The 20,983-nt window shown below is 44.5% G+C and overlaps 2 protein-coding genes across 3 annotated transcripts in view; one reads left to right on the top strand and one right to left on the bottom strand.

Annotated features, from left to right (window-relative positions):
* Positions 1–2,976: 2,976 nt before the first annotated feature.
* Positions 2,977–15,588, bottom strand: DHODH (dihydroorotate dehydrogenase (quinone)). Of its 2 annotated transcripts, XM_012730420.1 has the most exons (9): positions 15,554–15,588; positions 13,121–13,333; positions 11,615–11,814; positions 8,671–8,753; positions 6,281–6,468; positions 5,619–5,732; positions 4,990–5,143; positions 4,676–4,835; positions 2,977–4,254 (listed from the first exon to the last, which is right to left on the bottom strand). In XM_012730420.1, the coding sequence occupies exons 1-9, from the start codon at positions 15,572–15,574 to the stop codon at positions 4,200–4,202; spliced, it is 1,188 nt and encodes a 395-aa protein (XP_012585874.1). In that variant the 5' UTR covers positions 15,575–15,588; the 3' UTR covers positions 2,977–4,199. The 2 variants fall into 2 exon arrangements, with proteins under 2 accessions (XP_012585874.1, XP_012585875.1); XM_012730421.1 differs by lacking the exon at positions 13,121–13,333.
* Positions 15,589–17,127: 1,539 nt separating this feature from the next.
* Positions 17,128–20,983, top strand: part of PKD1L3 (polycystic kidney disease 1-like 3) — a 27,567-nt gene continuing 23,711 nt past the window's right edge. The window contains 2 exon segments of the mRNA XM_012730470.1: positions 17,128–17,226; positions 17,229–17,401. Of these exon segments, the coding sequence (XP_012585924.1) occupies positions 17,128–17,226; positions 17,229–17,401 (272 nt within the window).

The raw sequence follows: 20,983 nt of genomic DNA, 5'->3' as shown, positions 1-20,983 counted from the left end.
GTACTGTAACACTCTGTGTTGTTCAAAACAGGACAGTTCACGTTGTTCAAAATTTCATTTGTCTCAATAAGAAAATTAAACATAGACATTCCCATAAACCTCCTTTGATGGTATCTCCTAGTCCTCAGTCACCAGGGATCAGGGACAAGGAAGTCCTTCTGTGACTAGAATGTGGATATTGGTTCCCAACTGTACTGCCTTAATGCCAGCAATTTTCTGGAATACTGGGCCACTGGCAGACAACCATGTTGATATTTTAATTATATATGAGGGTTTCACATTGAGGAAGCAGGCAAAGGCCACATGGGCCATGGCTGGAAAATACATTTGGAAATAGCACCAGGAAACTGCTTGGCAAAGCATTTGGGAACAGTGTACCCTGCCAGCCAGGCTGTGGGTTGAACCATTGAGCAAATCCCATCTAGATCTCTCTAGAAAGAAAAATGTTAAAATGGTCTCTGCTCTTTAGTCATTAGTTCAGAAACCAGAGCTTTGCACAATTATGGCCCCAGGAAATATACTGGATTAGTGCTGGCCACACTGAGAAGACTGCACAGCTGCACCTCACCAATCCCCTGGTGACGCTGCTCTCCACTGGGCAAGCGCCAGGCTCCTTCCACGGTTGTAGGAGGTGACCCACTGGGTTCTGACTGATTGTGTTTGTATTTGTCTCTTCCTTTTTTAAAAATTTTTTAGAAGAATTATTTATGCATACAGAATGGGTACAGGCCAGAGGTGCAAGGGAGGTGAGAGGATTCACCCGAGACAGAGTGGGGAGTAGAATAGACAGATTGACAAAGTACACTGCTGAGGGGAGCAGGAGAGGTCTGCTGCGCCATGTGGGTCACCACCCTAGTTGGGGATCGAACTCGCACTTAAGCTGCTGTGGCTGGTTTGCAATACTGTGCTTTAATCCATGGCGCCACCAGGGAGGACCCTGTATTTGTCTCTTCTGAGACACAGAAAGAGTGGAAAACTGTTTCCTTCATCCCAACACACAACACAGCCACTGCAAGTAGGATCTCAATAAATGATGGAAGAAATGAATGTGGGCTCACCCTATTCACACACACACTCCTGCATGTGTCACGTGTATGTATATAAATATATACTTGTGTGTTTTAATGGCTATATCAGAGTCTCAAATTCTGACCTGAGCAAAGTTATTTATTTCAGGTGCCCATTCAGGATCCACACATTTTGCTCTGTTGAGGTAAAAGGATGTCACTAGATCCAATGAAAGGCTACAAATTCAACATCCAAGAGAATGGTTGAAACACAAGAGGATGCCATCTGATCAGATAACTAAGGACTAAAATGGCAGCATTGAAGTTCCATGGCTTCCATATGCCCCATACAGGAAGGGGGTTATGTTAATCTAAGAAATGTTCTTACCTCCAGGTACAGCTTTATTCCTCAACCCATTAAGTCAACTCCAGTGATTAACAGGCATCATGGAGTATAGCCAGATCACTTTCCCACACTGTAACCCCTTTTTTTCCTAGGGGGCACTTTCCAAATAGCTTTCAACACACAGGAAACCTCCTTCACTGGCAAGAGTCCAGGAGTTTGCAAATGTGTTGTTGCATTTGCACTCCTAAGGGGCATGACCTTTGGAACCTCACCCCTTTATTGCTGCCCAGGTATTTCACCAGTCTACTGTGTGTCAATTCCAGATCATTCTCACCCTGCTGCTGTACACACATCTCTCAGCCAGTATCCTTTTACACACAAACCACACTAACTTGATTTCCCACATTTATAACTCAAAAGGTCCTTACAGAAATTTTCCCTTACCACCAAGATTCTTTTGACATAGAGAGTAAGTAACATGATAGTCTGAGAACATTCTCATTGTGCTGTGGCACCTGAAGGAAACATATCTTAGCCAGGAAAAAAAGCAGATAACCTGCCTCCCGGGCAAATACAGCTACAACCTGGCTTCTTTATCGCTGTGACAAAATCTGGCCAGATACAACAGAAAACCCCACTAATCGTGACTTAACCATACAAGGTTTTATTTGCTCAAATAAAAGAAGTGGGGAAGTAAGCAGAGCTGGATTGACAGTTCTATGAAGCTCTTTCCTGCTTTTACCTCTGGTGTGACCCTGGTCCTCAGGTCTAACATGGCTGTCACAGCCAAGCCATACTGTGTCCCAGGCAGCAGGAAACTTGGCAGTTGCACACACCATACTTTCAAATATATGTCACTAAGTAGAATTTGGTCTCAAGTCCATACTGGGCTACAATGACAATCAAGAAGTAAGCTTCAGCTGAGCCCAGTGAACCTTTCCACTAATGGAACACACAAACCTGGTGGGAAGCAGTGAGCATGCATCACCGTTCTGCCTTGCTTGCCAGAGCAGCACAGCTTGAACCTAGGACAAGAAAGGAGCAGACAAACCCAAGCAATGGGTCTGTCATCTCCCAAAGTATCAGGGACATGAAATGATGAAGTGTGTGTCCTGAGATGAAAGGGTGCCCTGTCCAGGGCTGGCTGAATACAAAAAATTGTTCAATATTATAAGTGTTTTAAGTCTTTATAAGTTTGGTGGATTACCTGGGACCAGAAGTATGCTATAGAAACTTAACTCTTGTTTACGACAGTTTTGCGTCAAAGGATTAAGCGGGATCTTAAAGCATATCTCATTGTCTGTATTTTCAGACCACAATTGCCAGCAGGTATCTGAAGCCTCAGGAAACAAAACCATACGTAAAAGACTACTGTATTCTTCTTGAAACATTTCTTTTTTATTGTTTTGTTTTTAAAGATTTATTTATTTATACATACAAGAACTGGCCAGAGGCATGGGGGTGAGAGGATTTACCAGAGGCAGAGTGGGGAGCAGAACAGGCAGATCAACTGAAATACACTGTTGAGGGGAGCAGCAGGCGAAGCAGGCGAAACAGGCGAGGTCTGTTGCATCATGTGGGTCAGCTCCCTGGTGGAAGACCAAACTCGTGCTGCAGTACTGAGGATAGCTTCATAGTGCTGTGCTTTAACACACTGCGTCACCAGGGAGAGCCTTCTTGAAAACATTTCCATTTATGTGCAGTAGATAAAAACAGGTAGTGATGGATATGTACATTTGTATATACAAAAAAAAAAAAACCAGGAAAATCTAGCTAGATACAAAAGCCATCTGTGAGTATCTCTGGGAAGTAGAATTGTTTGAGGGGATAAAAGGCAGACAAGTTTTCTTTGGGGGATATACTGCTTATATTTATTTATGAGTAGATATTATTTTCATAAAAGTATAAGATAAACACCAGGAAAAAGATCTCTGAAAAGGACATCAGGAGACTGGCCATGGGTTTCTTGGCAGTGAGGCAGAGAGGGAACAATGAGAAGCAGAGCACGCTGTCTCTGCTGTACCCTCAGGCTCCTCCACTGAGCACACAGGCCACCCCCTCCTCCCAGGCAAGGTTCCCAGCTTGATCACCATCTGCTTTCCTGTATTGCAAGACTGGCCTCCCTCTTTAGCTCTCTGTCTAGTGTCTACAAGCACCCTGAGGACCCATCTGTCTGGTATCAAGAGGACACAGAAAGCATGGTTCCTGTGATGGGCCCGGCTGTGTCTCCCCTGAGTGGGCATGTTGGGACCCTACTCCCACATGACCTTATTTGGAGAGAGGGTCTTTACAAAGGTGATCAAGTTAAAATGAGGCCACTGGGGTGGTGGCCCTCATCCAGTAGGGCTGTGTCCCTCATAAGAAGAGATCGGGACAGACACAGAGGGAGGGCGATGTAAAGACACGAAGGATTGTCAACCTACTCTTGCAGCTCTTATCTATGCTTGAGGTTATTGTAAAGTAAAGTTGGAAATTTAAAGTTACAATGAAAGAGGGTTAAACTCCTGGGAAACCCACTTCAGACCCAGCCCCTGGCCCTACAGAAATGGCTGGATTTAAATCTATGCTCTAAATGGTTTTATTTCCCCCCCAAATACTTTCCTCAAAAGATATCTGATGTCCCTGAAACATGAAAAGAATCCTAGAATTTGAATCTGGAAAGATACACAAATGCAGTTAAATGACTAAAGAGTCATTTCTGGTGACCCTTATGATTGATAGTCCAGCGGGCCTTGGAGAGAGGGCTCTTGTGGTTAGGGGTAAGGCTGTCCCTCTTCTCTCAACCCAGCCACAAGGCTTGCCTGACTTGATGGGAGAGTTCCAGATCAGGCTTCCTACCAACATTTTCACTGCCGATGATCTGCTCCGATGGCATCTGTGACACTGGTAAAACCCTGTTCCCTGGAAAGAGTGAAAACAAATTTCAGCAGTGAAAAAGGGGACCTCCTCTTCCTGGAGGGCCTTGTGTACCTAGTCATTGCTAACCCTAACTCTCCTGCCTCTCCCAAATCCCAGGCCTTTTATGTTGCCAGGGCCCCAGGGATATTTCCACCCAGGTATTCAGGCAAGGGACTGATTCTAAATCCTGCCAATGGTAGGCGTCACTGTTAATGAATTGATGAGATGCTAGCAGAGCTCCTCCTTCACTAGCGGGCCTGTGAGGTTCACCGTGAACACCCTGCCTCTGTCCTTTGTCAGAGGAGCAACAGAGTAACATTCCCCTGCATTCAGACTGTACCTTCAAATCCTTTCTGAATAGCACCCCCTGACAAGCCACAGAACTAACCCCTCATTATCTTCTCCTGTTCCCAGCCTCACTCACTTTAACAGGGCTTCCAGCTCTCGCTTGACTCGGCCCACCACAGGCGGGCCCTGGTAGGTGAGGGCCGTGTACAGCTGCACCAGAGAGGCCCCTGCACGGATCTTCTCCAGTGCGTCCTGCCCGCTGCTGATACCACCAACCCCGATGATGGGGACTCTGCCTGCAGAGAAGCACATGCACCATCGTGAGGAAGGCTGATGGTGTGAGGACCAGGAGCTCAGTTTGCCCAAAGGTAACAATTCAGGGACCACAATTCCTATCACAACCTGGAACACAAGCTGCACACAGATCTGAGGACATGGATATCAACTTGCCTTGAGTGAGTGTGTACATCTGCCGGATGGTTTTGGTGGATAAGTCCTGGAGGGGCTTTCCACTCAGCCCTCCCATTTCAGAGCGCAGGGCGGCCTGGAGGCTGGCAGGACGGCTCACAGTGGTGTTCGTGACAATCAATCCATCGATGCCCAGCTACAGTGGGAGATGAGTAAGAGCCCTCCATTCCTGGCACTGATGGGCCAGCAAAAGCTTCCCTGGGGTTCAGACAGAGCAGGGATGCTGGTGCCGACTCTGTAGCCCCCAGAAGAGCTATACCAGATCTCTCCGTGCTGCCTGCACAGGAGTCATACCTAGCTTCCAGGTGACAGTGGCAGCTGTCATATACTGATCACCCAGCAGTTTCCATCAGCATACAGCTTAGTCCTTAGAACAACCCAAATTTACACATCCAGGCCAAGGCCTCCCAGGGCGCTGTGCTGTACTGTGCAGCACTAACCATAAATCCCCGCAGGGTAAAGAGAAGGGAGGTCTGAGCAAAAGACTCATTCTATTATGTGATCTGACTGCAGACCAGCCTTTTGTGTCAAAGTAAGGAGAGCACAAAGGCAGCCACAGACGGCCTCTACAAGCAATGAGGGGTGTCCCCCAGCCCGCGCCTGACTCGCACCTCTATCACCACTCCAGCGATATCCTCCTGGTCCTGGACTGAGAGGTCGGGCGCGATCTTCACCAGCACAGCTGGCTTGTGTGCCCCCTTCAAGGCTTCCCTCTCCTGCAGCACCTAGAGTGACAGGTGGCCAGAGATGGGGACCCCCCAGAAGCACAGCCTGCTGGCATCACCAAGACCTGCAGCCACAGATCACGTTTTCATACCTGCCTTCAGTGTAAAGCAATTTCTCCTTTCCAGGAAACAGCTCCTGGTTATGTAAATGACCCCATCAAGATGAATCTGATTTTACTCTCTCAACCAAGGAGTCCCCAAGAATGAGTCCCTGGTGTTATTAGTGGCCTCAGGTAATATGTTATGGCTTATTAAGGCTTTTGTTCTTATAAAAAAAAAAAATAGGACATTCAACCTAATGCCAAGCCATTGGATCATCTGGTTGAAAGGCACAGGGCAGGAAATGAGGGATAAGGCCCCTCTCCTCACAGACCTGTGGCTTAGACAGGTGGCATAATCAGTGTTATGATAGAGGATTAGAGGTATAACACGGGGTCTTCACTGACCCAGTGTGAAGGACAACTCCTCAGCAGTGACCTCTCCCTTTCCAGAACGAACAGTCTGTAGGACACGCTAGTAGAATGAGACCTGATGGTGTAATTTCCCACCTTGGTCAGCAGGCGGCGCAGCTCACCCTTTCCCTGAAGGCTCCGCAGCCCAGCGGTGTTGGGACTGGAAACATTCACCACCAGGTAGTCAGCCAAAGGGCCCAGGACTCGAACCCCCTCTGCATAGTCGGAGGCAGCGTCCACGGAGGTCTTATTCTTCCCCAGATTTATTCCCAGCGGCAGTCCATCTGTAAATATTGCCGGTCAAAGTTTTGTCCCCAGACAGCACATTCTGGGCAATAATTTGAAATTGTCCTAAAGTAAATAGCATTAGACAACAACCTTCTAGGCTTTCTACCCCAAATGTGGAAGCATCTGCTGACTAATAATGTGGACCCCTGCAACTGTAGGCTGTTTTATTGCACCGTGCCTTTTTCCTTTTTTAAAAACTTAACAGAAAATGGACAAACTAGAAGTACAAGTGCTAGTCTTAAAGGTAAGGCTCATAAATGTCATATGATGACGAGACAGAGATGAACCACAAGCTAGAAAGGGCAACTGTTTACTATCAAGGGTTGCTTATAGGACTTGAATGCAGTCATGATGAAATGCCAAATCAGAGAACATGTTTTCAACTATTATGCCTAAAAAGCAGTGGTCGTTATTGCATCACTTCAGTTATCCAACAGGGATTTCCCTTATAACTAGGGAACCCCAGTGCTTGCTGGACTGTCCTCAGCAGTCCTGCAGCCTGGGCATCACTAGTAACGCCTGACCCCTTTCACCCTCAACAGCCTGCACAGGAAATATTATGACCACCTTACTCTAACATCCAGGGGTTATCACTAGACTTGCATTTTTAACTTGCAGAAAAATACATTTCAGAATCAGGCTATGTGTAAAAGCAAGGGTTTGTCTGTACTTGACTTCCTCCATACCATCTTCTCTGAAAAGGTCAGTGGTATGTTGAGGGTGCCAGTTGCTTATCTAGCAGCAGGGAAAAGCCCTGGAACAGTGAGTGAGTGCAAATGCCCATAGCACAGGTGTCAGGTCAGGAAGCCTCAAAGAACAGCATTTACTCTGGTAACTGCTTTCTCCCCGCTCCAGGTAGTTGCCCTCTTATGGTCACCTTGAAAGTAAATGAGATTTAAGTAACTAATTTTATTGGAGAAGAGAGGGAGTGGAGCAAGGCTTAGAACCCAATTAGATTCAAGCTCCCCTGTCAAGCCAGGATCATCTGCAAGCTTTTCCACGTAGGTCCACTGGCTTGAAAGAAAGTATCACTTCCATAGAGCTAATGGATCTTTCTTTAGTTGTCATCTACCCACACTGACGAGATTTTGTTAAGAGTTGGAAAGAAATCGCTGAATTACTCTTATCTCCAAGGGCACCAGAGCTTTGAACAACTCATGCTCTCTGGCACAGTGTTAGCAATAAGCTCCTCTAGTTGCCAGCTGCTGGCCAATGCCACAATATAAAGCTCTGCTCCAAGCATCTGCTTCATTCCAGTGAATGCAGCCACAGAGTGGTGAGTGAGGAGGGCCAGGAAGAGCACAGTGGACAACTAAAAGGAGAGTGAGGTGAAAAGGAAAGGGAGTATCACAAGCCCTTCACCTTCCAAGTTCCCCAAGTCAGCTCATGACCTTCCAAGTTCCCCAAATGGGAAGGTCTCCAAGGCCAACAGTCACTTCCTTCACCCCAAATCAGACTGCTAATCACCTTTGCCCTGAAATGAATCTGCTCTCCATTGTTTTTTCTCATCTCACCACCAGGACATCTAATGAGCTTAAACTCAAGGAATGAGTTCTAGAAGGACCCAAAGAGGAAAGTGGCTGTGTTTGTATACACAATCCCAGGGGAACCCAGGCAGGTGAGGTCAAGCCAGCACAGACCTACAGCCACTACATGCATCTGAGCAATGGGAAAGTGGAAAGCCTCAGAGAATAGATAGCAGCATCTCCGAAGGTGGCCTTCAGAAATGCAGACTGAAGCATATTTCCCACATGGCAGGAGGGCTGTCCCTGAGAAAGGACTGTGAGTAGTTTTCATTTTCTTCATGTGTCTCTGTATTTACTAATAGCTCTCTTATAGTTAACATGCACTGTGCATCTAACAGACAGCGCACAACCCAGCAGGACACAAAGGGAGAAGCCACTCACACCACTCACATCTCATATATCTGTGTGGGTACAGGAGAGCTGCTCTGCTCTGCTCACTCCCCCAGGTATGATGGAACACGGGTTACATGACAAGGCAGAAACTCCATTGTGAAACTCTCTTAAAATCTTGTCAGCTGTGCTGGACCTAGAGCAGTCCCTCCAGCTGAGGAGGCCTGGTGCTTTATCCTATTGTTCAATCAGGTTTATTTCTCTGGGGATGTTCCTGACATTTGGCCCACTTGTTTGCTTCCCAAACATGTAGAGAGCTGATGTCAGACCACCCCACCTTACCTTCTGTGAGCTTGGTCTGCATCTGCTGTCTGGCTCGTAACCTGTGTTCCACCACCGAGAGCCCATGACTGTTAAATCCATATCTGCAACACGTGAGTGTAGAAAGGGGACAAGTTAGGACCCTCACCAGCAGGTGGCGATTCAGGGAGATGACTTCATGGCCATTTCCACAGTGTACTTTTGACTTTTAAAAATAGAAAATAGGGCCCTCCCCGGTGGCGCAGCGGGTTAAAGCACTGCACTAAGAAGCTAAAGCCACTTCCGCATGAGTTTGATCCCCACCTGCCCCAGAGTTGATCCACATGTCGTGGCAGACCTCTCCTGACCCGCCCGCTGCTCCCCTCAGCAGTGTACTTCATCTATCTGCCTGTTCTGCTCCCTGCTCTGTGTGTGGTGAATCCTCTCACCATCCCTGCACCTCTGGCCTGTACCCAGTACTGTATCCATAAATAAATAAATCTTTAAAAAAAAAATCCTTAAAAAAAATAGAAAATAAATAAAGTCAGTCAGTTTTTAGACTTCCAAGGTCTCCAAACCCTGGAAATCAACACTTCTGGAGATACAAACTTACAATAGCTGGTCAGCCAGCTAACACTGATAACAACCTGGCCTTGGCCAGGGAGCTGCGCCAAACCTATCCACTCTTCCTCATCCCCTCCTCCCACCCAGGGGTGCCCTTGCCAGGCCGAGACCCCCACTTCCACCTCCTGAGTACTCCTCCCAGAATTCATCCTGTTTCTCCATTTCTACAGCCTTACTACCTGTGAAGTCTCCTCTGTCCCAGGGACACCAAATGCTCCCTGTCCTGTACACAAAGGAGTCCTCAGCCTTGGCTTCTGGGTGTATGTATATGCTCAGATTCCCCTACGGAGTTATCATCTTGAGGACGAGATGGGTCTTCCTTAGCCATCACCCATAAAGTGCTGGATGCATCATAAGGTAGCTGGACATTCCATAAAGCAGGAACTTTATCTCTCCTTCTCTAGCCCCACTATGGGTATTGATGCAAGGCCACTCCCACTCCATTCCCCCAAACCAGTAGAACTCTACTCTCCTGATGTGGGTGAAATGGCCTGACTTCTTTCCCAGCCTCACTGGGAACCATGAAGTGGTAAATGGGCCTGGCCCCTAAGACACAGGAGATGCCCCTGAGGGAGCTTCTGGAAACTTCACCATATACATGCCCACACACACACACATTTTGGCTTCGTTTTCCCTTTCAGCCTTGGGATGTCCACCTGCCAGGTAGCACACTGCGGCTGTGGGGGAGGTGGGAAGGAGATAAGGTCCTGGGGAGCTGGGCCGGAGTCCTGACATTGCCCTGCTATTCAGCCAACCCTGAGCTTCCCACTACACCTGCTAGGAGATGAAGATAATGCAAACACCTATTATTATGCTACTAAGTTACTGGTAACCAAATGCCTAACCACTACAGGACACGTGCACTTGTTGACTTCCAGACTAAAGCCAGCTGCTGTTCAGCCGCATTCACTGAGCACCCGATATGTGCACACAGTGCTGTGCGTGAACACACACGTGTCCAGAGCTGGCTCACTCTCACCCCTCTCCTCTGTAGGGTTCTGCCAAGTACCATCAGCCCAGTACCTGCAGTTACTATGGCAGCCGAATCATGAACAAATATATTTTCCCTGAACATTCTCAAGATATCGATCCCAGCCTTCAATGCAACAGAAAGATCAATAACTTGATCTCTCACACCAAAAAATGCCCCGAAATAAGCATAATAAAGTGGGCTGTGCGATTATCTAAACTTCCCTTAGTCCCCTAGAAGACCATTAATAGCCCCAAAGATGTTTATCAAAACTTCCCCCAGGATGCTCTTCCAAACTGGTTCCCAAAAAGTAGGCATTTCTTCACTTTCTGAGCCAGGATTAGAGAAAGGCTTAATCTGATCTAGAAGGATCTCTTACTGAAAGCCGTTGTGTCTGCTGATTTTTAATTTCCCAGCTCACTCCAGGCGAGGGCAGCACTGTCCCAGCAAGCGCTGTGGGTGGCTGCTGAGCAGCAGGGGCACCTCCCTCCCAGGACAGTTGATAGCACGACTGGAAGACTCGGGACAAGGAAGGTAAAAGCCACTTCATCACTTTTACGTTGAATATCTGTTAAAACGATGCTATCTAGACTATACTAGGTATTTATAATGAAGTGGTATAATAACGAATGATAAAAATAATCATTACGTTGAAGATATCAAAATTAGCTTCACCTATTTATTTTTACTTTTTTAATGTGGCCACTAGAATAGTTTAACCTACATGTGCATTTGTGGTGGACAGCACTGGCAAGGGCAGTAGACAGTGCAAACAAAGCAGACTCCACTGTGCAGGCACCTTCTTTTCAAATGCATGTAGGACATTTTCAAGAGCAGACCATAACTTGATACACAAGTCAACTGCTGATAAAACTACAAAGATGGAAGTTGTACCTAGTACTTGCTGGCTGTAATGCCATTAGAAATCAACACTAAGGGAAAACTATGAATACATGGAGACCAAGCATGCTGCTCAGTGACAAGGGGACAAAAGAGGAAATCAAAGCAGAAATTAAAAAGACCTCGAGATGAATAAAAATGACACTACAGTGACCAGAACCTAGGGGATGCAGCAAAAGCAGTTTGAAGGGGGAAGGTAATTGCAATACAGGATGCAAGAAAAATAAAACAAGCCTACGTCCATACCTAGGCTTTCCCAATGACAGTGTCAGGACTGTAGCAGTGTTATGGAGAGCTGAGTTATGTGTGTATGTGTCACACTAAAGTCATCAAACCTACTCTTCTGCCTGGTAAACAGGAGATGCTCCATCTGGTTTCTGAACGTGCCCACGGTCAGAAAAATGCCCACATTGAATGACAGAAAAAAAAAGAGGCAGGGCTTACATCCCTGAGGGCAGAGGCACCCCTTCTTCCTCTGGGCCATTCGCCTACCTGTTAATGATGGCCTGGTCCTCGGGGAGGCGGAAGACTCTGGGTCTGGGGTTTCCTTCCTGAGGCTTTGGGGTAACACTTCCTATCTCAACAAAACCAAAGCCCATCTTATAGAGTCCATCCACTGCTTCCCCATGTTTGTCAAATCCTGCAGCAATTCCTACTGGATTTCGGAATTTATGACCCAGAATTTTCACCTCCTAGGGCAAGAGAAAGCAAGTCAGAAGTACATAAGGTCATATCATGATCCAGCCCCACACTAAGAAATCATAGTTTTGAGGGAAGGATGGGGCAGAATAAAGATATGAGCGAATCTGTTTCCCACGGTGCTCTCCAGGTAAGTCTGATGTTGGCTCATTAGCTTTATCAACATTGAGACTGAGGAGGAAAATAGTATTTCCAGGATAAGTTGAGTGGAATGAGCATGTCTCTGCAATAGCAGTTTAGGTAATTATCTTATCCATTTTCCTTGGGGAGACAGAGCTATTGTCGCCAGCTATTCTGAAACATAGGTCAAGCAGGTATATCCTTTAATTAGCAAGGCAGCCCTGCTGGAACCCCCCTTCAGCCCAGCTGATAGAAAGCTCCAGCAATGGCCACAAAGTGCCAGGAGGAAGAATGTACCAGGGGCTGGGGTGGGGGTGGGGTGGGGTCAGGCCTGTATGCTGTGCTCCAGAACCAAGCTGTGCTGTCATGAGGTTCTTCTCCCTCAGATGTCATGTGGATTCCAATTTGTTCTCTACAATGAGAGTGACCAAGACCTACTGACTATATTGTCTAGCCTCACTCCTAAGGTAATTCAGGATTCCTGTCTTGAGGGGCCCAACAAACCAAGTGATAAGACAATCAAGAGATATCACAAGCCAGTGACTGCCAACAGAATCCATCCCTGGTGTGGCTGGTGCAACCAGTAAAACCTTTGCCAGGAACGGCAAGGCTCTCCAAAGGTAGATGCTGCTGATCCTGGACCCAGGAAGTAGCAAGGCTGCTCCAACAAGTGAGAACAGCAACAAATGAGGGTGAGAATCCGCAAATGGCAGCTGGGGCCTGGAAAGGACTGTGCTGGCAGGATCTGCCCCAGGACAGTGGCTGTCACCTCTGGCTACAGTAAAACTCCCTGGGGATTTAGTCCTTATTCCATCAGACAGGGTGGGGAATGTCAGACTGAGAGGCTGGTCAAGACAGGGGCTTGAGCAGACCTGCCTTGATGACCTTAGATGTCTAATGAAGTTACAATGTTTAATGTTTCCCTACTTAGTGGAAGGAACAGCTGAGCTACTGAGACCTCAGCAAGGCAGGATGATGGTGTCTAAGGGGACGCATCCAGACTGGGTTTGCATCCTGCCTCAGCAACTTCCTAGCTGTGTGACTTTGGGTAAGTCATTTAACTATTCTGTGCCTATTTCCTGATCTGTAGGTGGGGATGACAGTTTTTATTTGGGTTAACTTGGGCTTCTGGTTTTTCAAAGCATCAACCTCAGCTAAGTAAATCAGGGCAGCACCTACCAGCATGTCAGAGTCTTGAAATGTGGCACGAGGAAGGAGCCCCAAGGAAGTGCAGCGAATGGCTAGCCTGTGGGCTGACTCGGGGTCCAGCAGGCTCTGCAGTGCTGGCATCAAGTGTTCAGCGTAGAAATGCTCATCCCCCTTGGCTGTCAAGTAGGAGGCGAAGAGAAACCCACCGCCCCCCAGGATAACAATGGCATCCTGGATCTTCTTCTGGAAAAAAAGAGCCCATCAAGGCCAAGCTGCAGCATTCTCTCTGAGCCCTTACACCCCCACAAACACACAGAAGACCAAGAACATGTCATATGAAGTGATGATGTCTTGCTAACACTGGTCTCCATTTCATGCCTTGCTCTAACAGCTTCTACAGTCAGAGGCTGTACCCACACTTCTGCTGGCAAACACTCATCTGGCCCTCAGGCCAGAGACTCCAGGAGGGGCACTAGTGTTCCCAGGGGCATGTGGTGGGCATTTCTGTTGGCTACAGTAGTGAAGACAGGCTAATAGATGAGTGGGCAGTACTCAGTAAAGTCAGATGTCCCACACTGCTCCAGACCATCTGACAGATAAACTGCCATTGTCCTGAATGAGTTTTGTAGTCCTACTGACATTCAGTAGCTAAAAAATATCTATTCATATTAACTAAGTTTAGAACCTATCTATATTTCACCACATGAACTACCTCGTGCACGGTTTCATATACGCTCACTTTTCCAGGAATGCAATTACCTTGTCATTTGCAAGGTGACTGTACTGTTTTGCACATAACATTACCAAGAATAGCTCACCATTTCAGAAAATCCCTTCAGGAGTGCTTTGTTTGTGGTGTCTAACAAATGCACCTCTAGTGCTAGAATTTCTAGCCAAGACATTAAACACCCAATTCTCACTGAGTTATGCCCCAACGTTTACATACTGAACACACACCAGTTCGTTACAAATTCCTTCCTTTAATTTCTCCTTTATATAACAGTTAGGGAATTACATTGACTTTTTAAAATTATAGAGAAAGATTTATACATAACTTCCATTTCAGGGAAATAAGATAAGTTGCAAAGTATTATTCTAAAGGCACTCCAAGTCTTACTGGGTCAAGAACCAAGATCCTAGATAACCAGTAAAGGTGAGGTTGCGGACCCCTCCTCTGGGCACTTTCTTAATATTGGCAACACCTGTGCCTCAAAGACACCAACTAGGGGTCATTAAGATCCAGTTAAAGAAGAAAAGAGTGTTCTAGAGTGAAAATATCAAAAGCTGTCAGTTAACTAGACCAGCTGGAGACTCCCTGAGCCTGCATGAGCCCCTTGTGCCTACCTCTTAATATGTCCCTTTCAGAAGGGGCCTGGGAAGCCATAAAAGCCTTTTAAGAGAGCCTGGCTCTACCACTCCCCACAGTAGAGCTTGCTATCTAAATTAAATTTCCTTTGCAGAAATTCCTCTTGGTTCAATTTTCAGCATTCTGAGCAAGCAGCAAAATGATTCAGGTCCATAACATTAGTCAAGTATGGCTCATGATGTTTTATTTAATTATCAGAGTAAGCCACTCACTAATTCAATCACCCCTAAAATATGCATTGCACACTCAAAGGTCAGATAATGGAGAGTACACTTGTGTGAGGAGACAGCAAATACATAACTTGCCAATTGCTATGAATTTAAAATGCATTAAGTAATGTAAGAGCTCAGCCTACTCACAGATGTAGGGAAAGGCTTCCTTGAGGAAATGACATTTAACTATGAAAGTCAAGTAGGAGTTAGGAGGGGGAGGAACAGGTGCAAAGGTTCTCTTAGCAGTAAAGAATGAGATGTGCCCCCAAAATGGGGAAAAGGAAAAGGCCTGTTGGGGACAGATGAGTAAAGAAACTATGGCTATAAAGAAGTTGGGGTGACAGGTTGTAGTCTTGGCCAAAATAAAAGTTTGGGTGTTGTTTTCTAAACTAAAGTGACAAGACCAATATTGCCTTTAAGGGTCACTGTTGGCTGTTAATGCGGACTGGGCATACACTGCCTCGTTTCTACTCTTCCCCTGGAACTAGCTGCTATGCCCATGTCACTCAGCAAATACGAGATGCCCGCCCGAACGTTTTAGCTAAAAGTACTATACTGTCTTTTGTCATTGTATTCCACGCTGGCTCAATGCACAATGCTTGGAGTCATGTTCACTAAGGCCCCTGCCAGGCTCAAATTAAGTGTGGCCCACGTGCGCTGACACGGGTCGTCATCGACCCAGACGTGCCCTTCATACACGGATCAAGTACACGTGTAAAGGCACGCGCACGACAGGATCAGTAAGTGCCCAAAGACACATTAGCTTGTCAAAAAGGCCCACGCTCTCCCGTCCACACCTTATCCAGGGGAATAGTCCATTCTCCCCTCGCCCCGCTACCCGCCGGGACTTCTCGCCATCACAAGAGCCCCACTTTCCAGACTCACTTTGAGCTGTGTCCACGCCATGCTCCTTCCGCTCTTGGGCCCGCCTCTGTCTCATTTCCATTGAAGAAGATGGCAGTAGGTCCTCCAATACCGCTCCCTGAAACATCCAATTCACCACTCATCGGGCAGATGGGCGGGGCGAACCGCGACGAGGACGACGCTGCCCGGCCCCAAGGACCTGGTTGGACGCCGGTGCGCGCGCTGCGCAATCGCGCAGCCACGCTTCTTCCGCCCTCCTGACGCTGTCCTGGGCGGTGGTACTTGGCGCTGCGGCTTGCCGCTGCGCGAGCTTGTCTGTTGTCATGCAAGCGGGACGAAAGACTGCCCTACTCACATGTTGAGTCTTCGGTTGCAAACAGAGTCCTAAATGCAGCCATCCTCCTGTGTTCAAGGGTTGGAAATACTTTTGTCGTCATCAAAACCTTCGTAGACGTAACCTATATCTCTCTATTAACTACTTTATTAACTACAGTTATTGTACTTTCTTAGCTGATCATTTTATGCTTCTTCCCGAGTTAAATGTTGTGAAAGTTGGAGCCATACCATATTTGTCTTTCATTTGATTATTGAAGTGTTGGTCGACCTAATGGATGTAGTCTTGGAATCTACACTGCAAAGAATGGTTTGTTTTGGCCTCCGCTTCGACACGTTTTTAAAAGAGATGTAAGCATCATGTCGACCATTTGGGTAACTAACAACCCTGAAACCTACCAACCAATTTCAGTGCCCAGGTTTATTTGTAAGTGCATGAATGCATTAATGATCACGTTTTGGTACCAAGAAAAAGAACTGGCTAAAATGCGTAAATGATGGAACAAATGACATGCTTTATGAACAGAAGTTGTCCAACAAGTTATATAAAGAAAAGTGATGAGAAAATGGATTCTTCTTGCAGCATAAAGTAACACACATGCCAAATTCAATAGAACCTGTGTGGTCAAAGCCAGAGCCACATTTATCTGACCAGTGGCTGTTTGGTTTAGCAAAGCTAAATTTCACTTACTCTCAGGTGTGTTTGTATTTCGTTTGTATTCATTCTTCAATCAAATATTTATTCTTTGGTTTTTATCAATATGGAAGAACTTAAGGATAGAGTTGATGTCTAGTGTTATGTATGAATGTACTTAAGACTATGTAATCATTTAAATCTATCTTAGGGGTCTGCAGGAATGATTTTCTTTAAAGAAAAAAAAAAAAAAACCCACACACAATACACTGTTTGATTTTAGTAACACTGACTTAAATGCATCATTGTCTACTCTCTTACAGCTAGACCAAGCAAGTAAAGCTCTATTATAAAGCTAATGGCATATCAAGCTGTGTAGACACAGATGGTACTGCCCCAGTTATAAAGGCCGCTTACTTTATTGATCTTTGCTGTTTGTTTTCAGCTTACAGGAACTCCACATGGATTCTCAAAACATGGCAAAACAAAACCTTTTGTCTCCTTGAAAAATTAGACCCAATTCCTAACAATACCATAAATAAGTAAAACAAACCCAAGAAGATATTTAAAAGACCAGGCAGTAGGTGAACCCCACACTTTTCTTGCTTTGTGTTCACAGAAAAAAAAAATGTTTTCCAAAGGAAGCCCTTGGCTTTGGTTGTACTTTAGAACAGCTATTGTTCTGGGAAGTGAGTTAAACTGCCCAGAGCAACATAGACAAAAATCACTGTTATAAGTTTTAACAAGTTTCACTGCAGCCTTGAGGAAGCAGAAAATTACTATTCTGCACAAGGAGGGCTCCTTGCTTATACTTGGAACCAGGAGGTTCAAGAGTTTATCTGGGACTTCCTAGAAAAAGGGAAGAAGTGGTGGATTGGGCAAAATTTAATGCTGCCGGGAAAGCATAAAAAATAAGACAATTCAGGTAAGGATCTGAGGTTCCAATTTTATGAAGAAAACTGTCTTGTTTTTTATCCTGGCACATGAGAAAGAAAAAAAATACATAGAAAATTTAGTCTTTTTACATCATCACCATCATTCCTCTGAAAAAATTTCCTCTTTTCGTGTCTCAACACTTGATATGTCAGTGCAACAAAGATAAAGATTTTCTCAGAGTGCATCAAATTAGCTTAATGTGTTATTTCCCTAAAAATATTATATAAAGTTCTAAACAGAGAAGGCTTTTAGGATCACTTTCCTAGGAAATAATTGCATCGTCATCATTTCTCATCCCAATTTTCCTACTGCAGTAGTTAGGCAAGAAATTATTTGCCTGTTGTCTCTACTACATAGGTTTTTTTTTTTTTACAAAAGTTTATTTTTACATCATTTTGTACATTTTTTTTCTTTTTTTTTCTTCCATCTCAATTGTAATCCCTGAGGTTTGTTTTTTTTTTTTTAAGATTTATTTATTTGTGTATACATAACTGGGGTAAAGACCAAAGGTACAGGGACAGTGAGCGGCTTCACTAGAGACAGAGTGGGGAGCAGAACAGACCGACTGATGAAGTACACTGCTGAGGAGAACAGCAGGCAGGTCAGGAGAAGTCTGCTGTGCCATGTGGTCACCTCCAGTGTGGGGATCGAAATCATGCTGAGGTGGCTTTAGCTTCTTAGTGCTGTGCTTTAACCCACTGTGCCACCAGGGAGGGTACCACATAGGTATTTTTGATTGTGCACCATAATCTTGTGACCTTACAGGAGAATCCAATGCATTATCATAGCATCTTCCCCTAAATCTATGTAATTAATACTAACCCTTGTGATAAAGAAGGAAAAATAAGTACTCCATAACATGTGGTAGAAAATAACAAATTTTCATCTATTGGAAGCTAGAAAACTATGGTTTTTATATTTACATTCTAAATACTTGAGTCTGAGTCTGAGGCTCTCCTGGATCTGGTCTCTCTTCAGCTGATGCCACCACCACCAAGCAGCAGGTAGCAGAGCCTAATAGCTGCACCTACCTGTTCAGAAAGTCCAACCAGATGGCATCTAAAGTGGACTCGTGCTCACAGGGACATTATTTCACTGGCCAGACTGGTAAGTGATGAAGCTGCATGCTGCGAAAGGCCTGACTTTTAGAAACATTCATATATATATGTATATATATATATATACATATATATATGCATTTTTAGAAACATTCTTATATATATTTATGCATATATATATATTTATGCATTACAGAACTAGGGTACAGGCCAGAGGTGCAGAGGCTATGAGAGGATTCACCAGAGACAGTGGGGAGCAGAACAGGCCCACTAATGAAGTACACTGCTGAGGGGAACAGTGGGCAGGTCAGGAGAGGTCTGCCTCACCATGTGGATCACCTCTGGGGCAGGCAGGAATCAAACTCCTGCTGAAGTAGCTTTAGATTCTTAGTGCTATGCTTTAACCCACTGCGCCACCAGGGAATGCCAATTTTTAGAAACATTCTAAATAAATTGTGGGAAAATGAGACAATAAAGAGTCAGTCAGAATTAAATTTTGAAAGTCTTGGGGGTACAATAAAGCCATGGTTTTTCATGGTGGGGAATTATAGAAAGATATTTATTCTTAGCTCAATCAATTTTTGAAGACCTTATAAATCTCAGGCAGTCTAGGTGAAAATTTTATTCCACTTTTTAAAAACCATGACTACATTAACTAGGATGATGTGTGGGAAACTTAAACTGAATACATCCCAATATTTCCCCCTTACAAGGTAAAAAAGTTATCCCTCTGAAATGCTAGATGTTGAAAGTATCTAGTATCTCAGTGCGATAAACTTCTGCCTTCACATCCCTTGCTCTTTCAAGTTCTTGATATCCTGCTTGCTGATAGCTCTTGATAGCATGCTGTTGACAGTGAGGCCAAGGTTGTGACCTTGATTGCTACACACACCTAGTAGTTTGCTGTTTCATCCTCACAAATGGTACTCCTAATACTGAGCAGCTGAGAGCCAGTTATCTTCATCATAGGAGCTTATCCAGCCCAACGCATATCTCAGATGGGGGGAAAAATTCCAATAGGGTCTAACTGATGATGATGCTTATTCATCTTTTTTCACTCTTAGAGGGGGGAAATCTGGTTGTTTAACCTGTAAAGTTTTTATACTCAGCTTGATTTTGGAGTGAAAAATGTGTTTCCTGATATTATCACTCATGCACTTGCAGCGGGTTACAGCTTTGGAATATAGAATGTTAGGGAGGGCAGAAGCTAGGCTTGGACAAAAAAGAATTCCATTTAATTAATCAATTCTGAGTTCTGAGCTTTCATTTTTCTGTTGAGAGGCAGTATGTTCCTGCAATTAAGACCTCAGGCTCTAACATCAAAGTTACTTAGTTTATATCATGAATCTAGGACTTTACAATGATGGTACCCTGGACAAACAACTTAATTTCTGCACACCCAGTTTCTAGCACAAAACTTAAGAATACTAAGTTAAAATAATACATGTAAAGTCATAGAACAATGCCTAGTAAGATTGCCATTATTACTGTTAATATTATATTATTGTGCAATTTCTACTTTTTGTAAAAAATTTATTTTCTGCTCCTAGACAGCTTTTTATTCATGTCAGAGGTGAAAACACTTGGAAATCCAACATTGCTAATAACCTTTGAAAACTATTGACACAGTAATTGCTTAGAGGTATTGCATACTACTTAGACATTGTATTATGAACTTAAGAAGTGCCTTTTCCAAAATAATATGTTGGTGAGAAAAATATTGTAGACATGTTCCTTAGCATTCAAGAAAAAAATCTAATGCTTCAGAGTATAGGTCAGTATTACAGAGATTACAGTTTGTCTTCATCACACTCAAGTCAGACTTTTCTTCATTTGTTTAAGAAAAAACATATTAAACTTGCATATAAAATTACTCCTTTCTAAGAGATATTTATTTTCAGAGTATTGTAATCAGCATAGTTTGTGGTAGCAGAGGTTCCGTTACAGGGTAGTTATTCATTCACCCTATTATGTACCAAGACAGCTATACTGGCCATGGGATCTTTGAAATACATCCATGCCTCTGGCACTATAAAATAATATCATAAACTCAGTTACAACCATTGATAAATGGAGTTCTGTCCTAGTAACATCTGAAAAATACTGGATATTCTCCATCATTCAAATTAAGATCCCAAGGCAGCACATCCTTTGAAATGTTCCATATGTTAGAAAAATCATCTATCCTTATTCTTTAATTATTTATTTGCTACTACTTGTACATAATTTAGCTTTGACATTGCTTTTATTGTTAGTATGTTATAATTCTTGCTAAGTAGTGTGTGGTGCTTTCATCTTTATCAGTTCAGTAATTTGTAACAAAATATTAAACATATTCCCACAACCCCTAATAAAAAAAAGCACCAATGACAGCTGTCATCATTAAAAGAGAAGCAAGCAACTTGGATGGAGCTGGAAAAGATCATGCTTAGTGAGATAAGCCAGAAAGAGAAAGAAAAATACCGGGTGGTTTCACTCATAGCAGGAGTA

Source organism: Condylura cristata, unplaced genomic scaffold (genome assembly GCF_000260355.1).
Source record: "Condylura cristata isolate star-nosed mole 26May11 unplaced genomic scaffold, ConCri1.0 scaffold00028, whole genome shotgun sequence".
Lineage (NCBI taxonomy): Eukaryota > Metazoa > Chordata > Mammalia > Eulipotyphla > Talpidae > Condylura > Condylura cristata.
Note: the sequence above shows the minus strand (reverse complement) of the source record. Positions and strands in the feature narration are given on the sequence as shown.

Bases quoted from the DNA above. Each gene is read 5' to 3' on its own strand.
- DHODH (XM_012730420.1), bottom strand. From the start codon at position 15,574: ATGGCGTGGACACAGCTCAAA. The intron at 13,334-15,553 runs GTGAGTCTGGAA...CTTTTTTTCCAG, and splicing joins TGGCGTGGACACAGCTCAAA to AAGAAGATCCAGGATGCCAT. The intron at 11,815-13,120 runs GTAGGTGCTGCC...CTCTTGCCCTAG, and splicing joins TTCAAGACTCTGACATGCTG to GAGGTGAAAATTCTGGGTCA.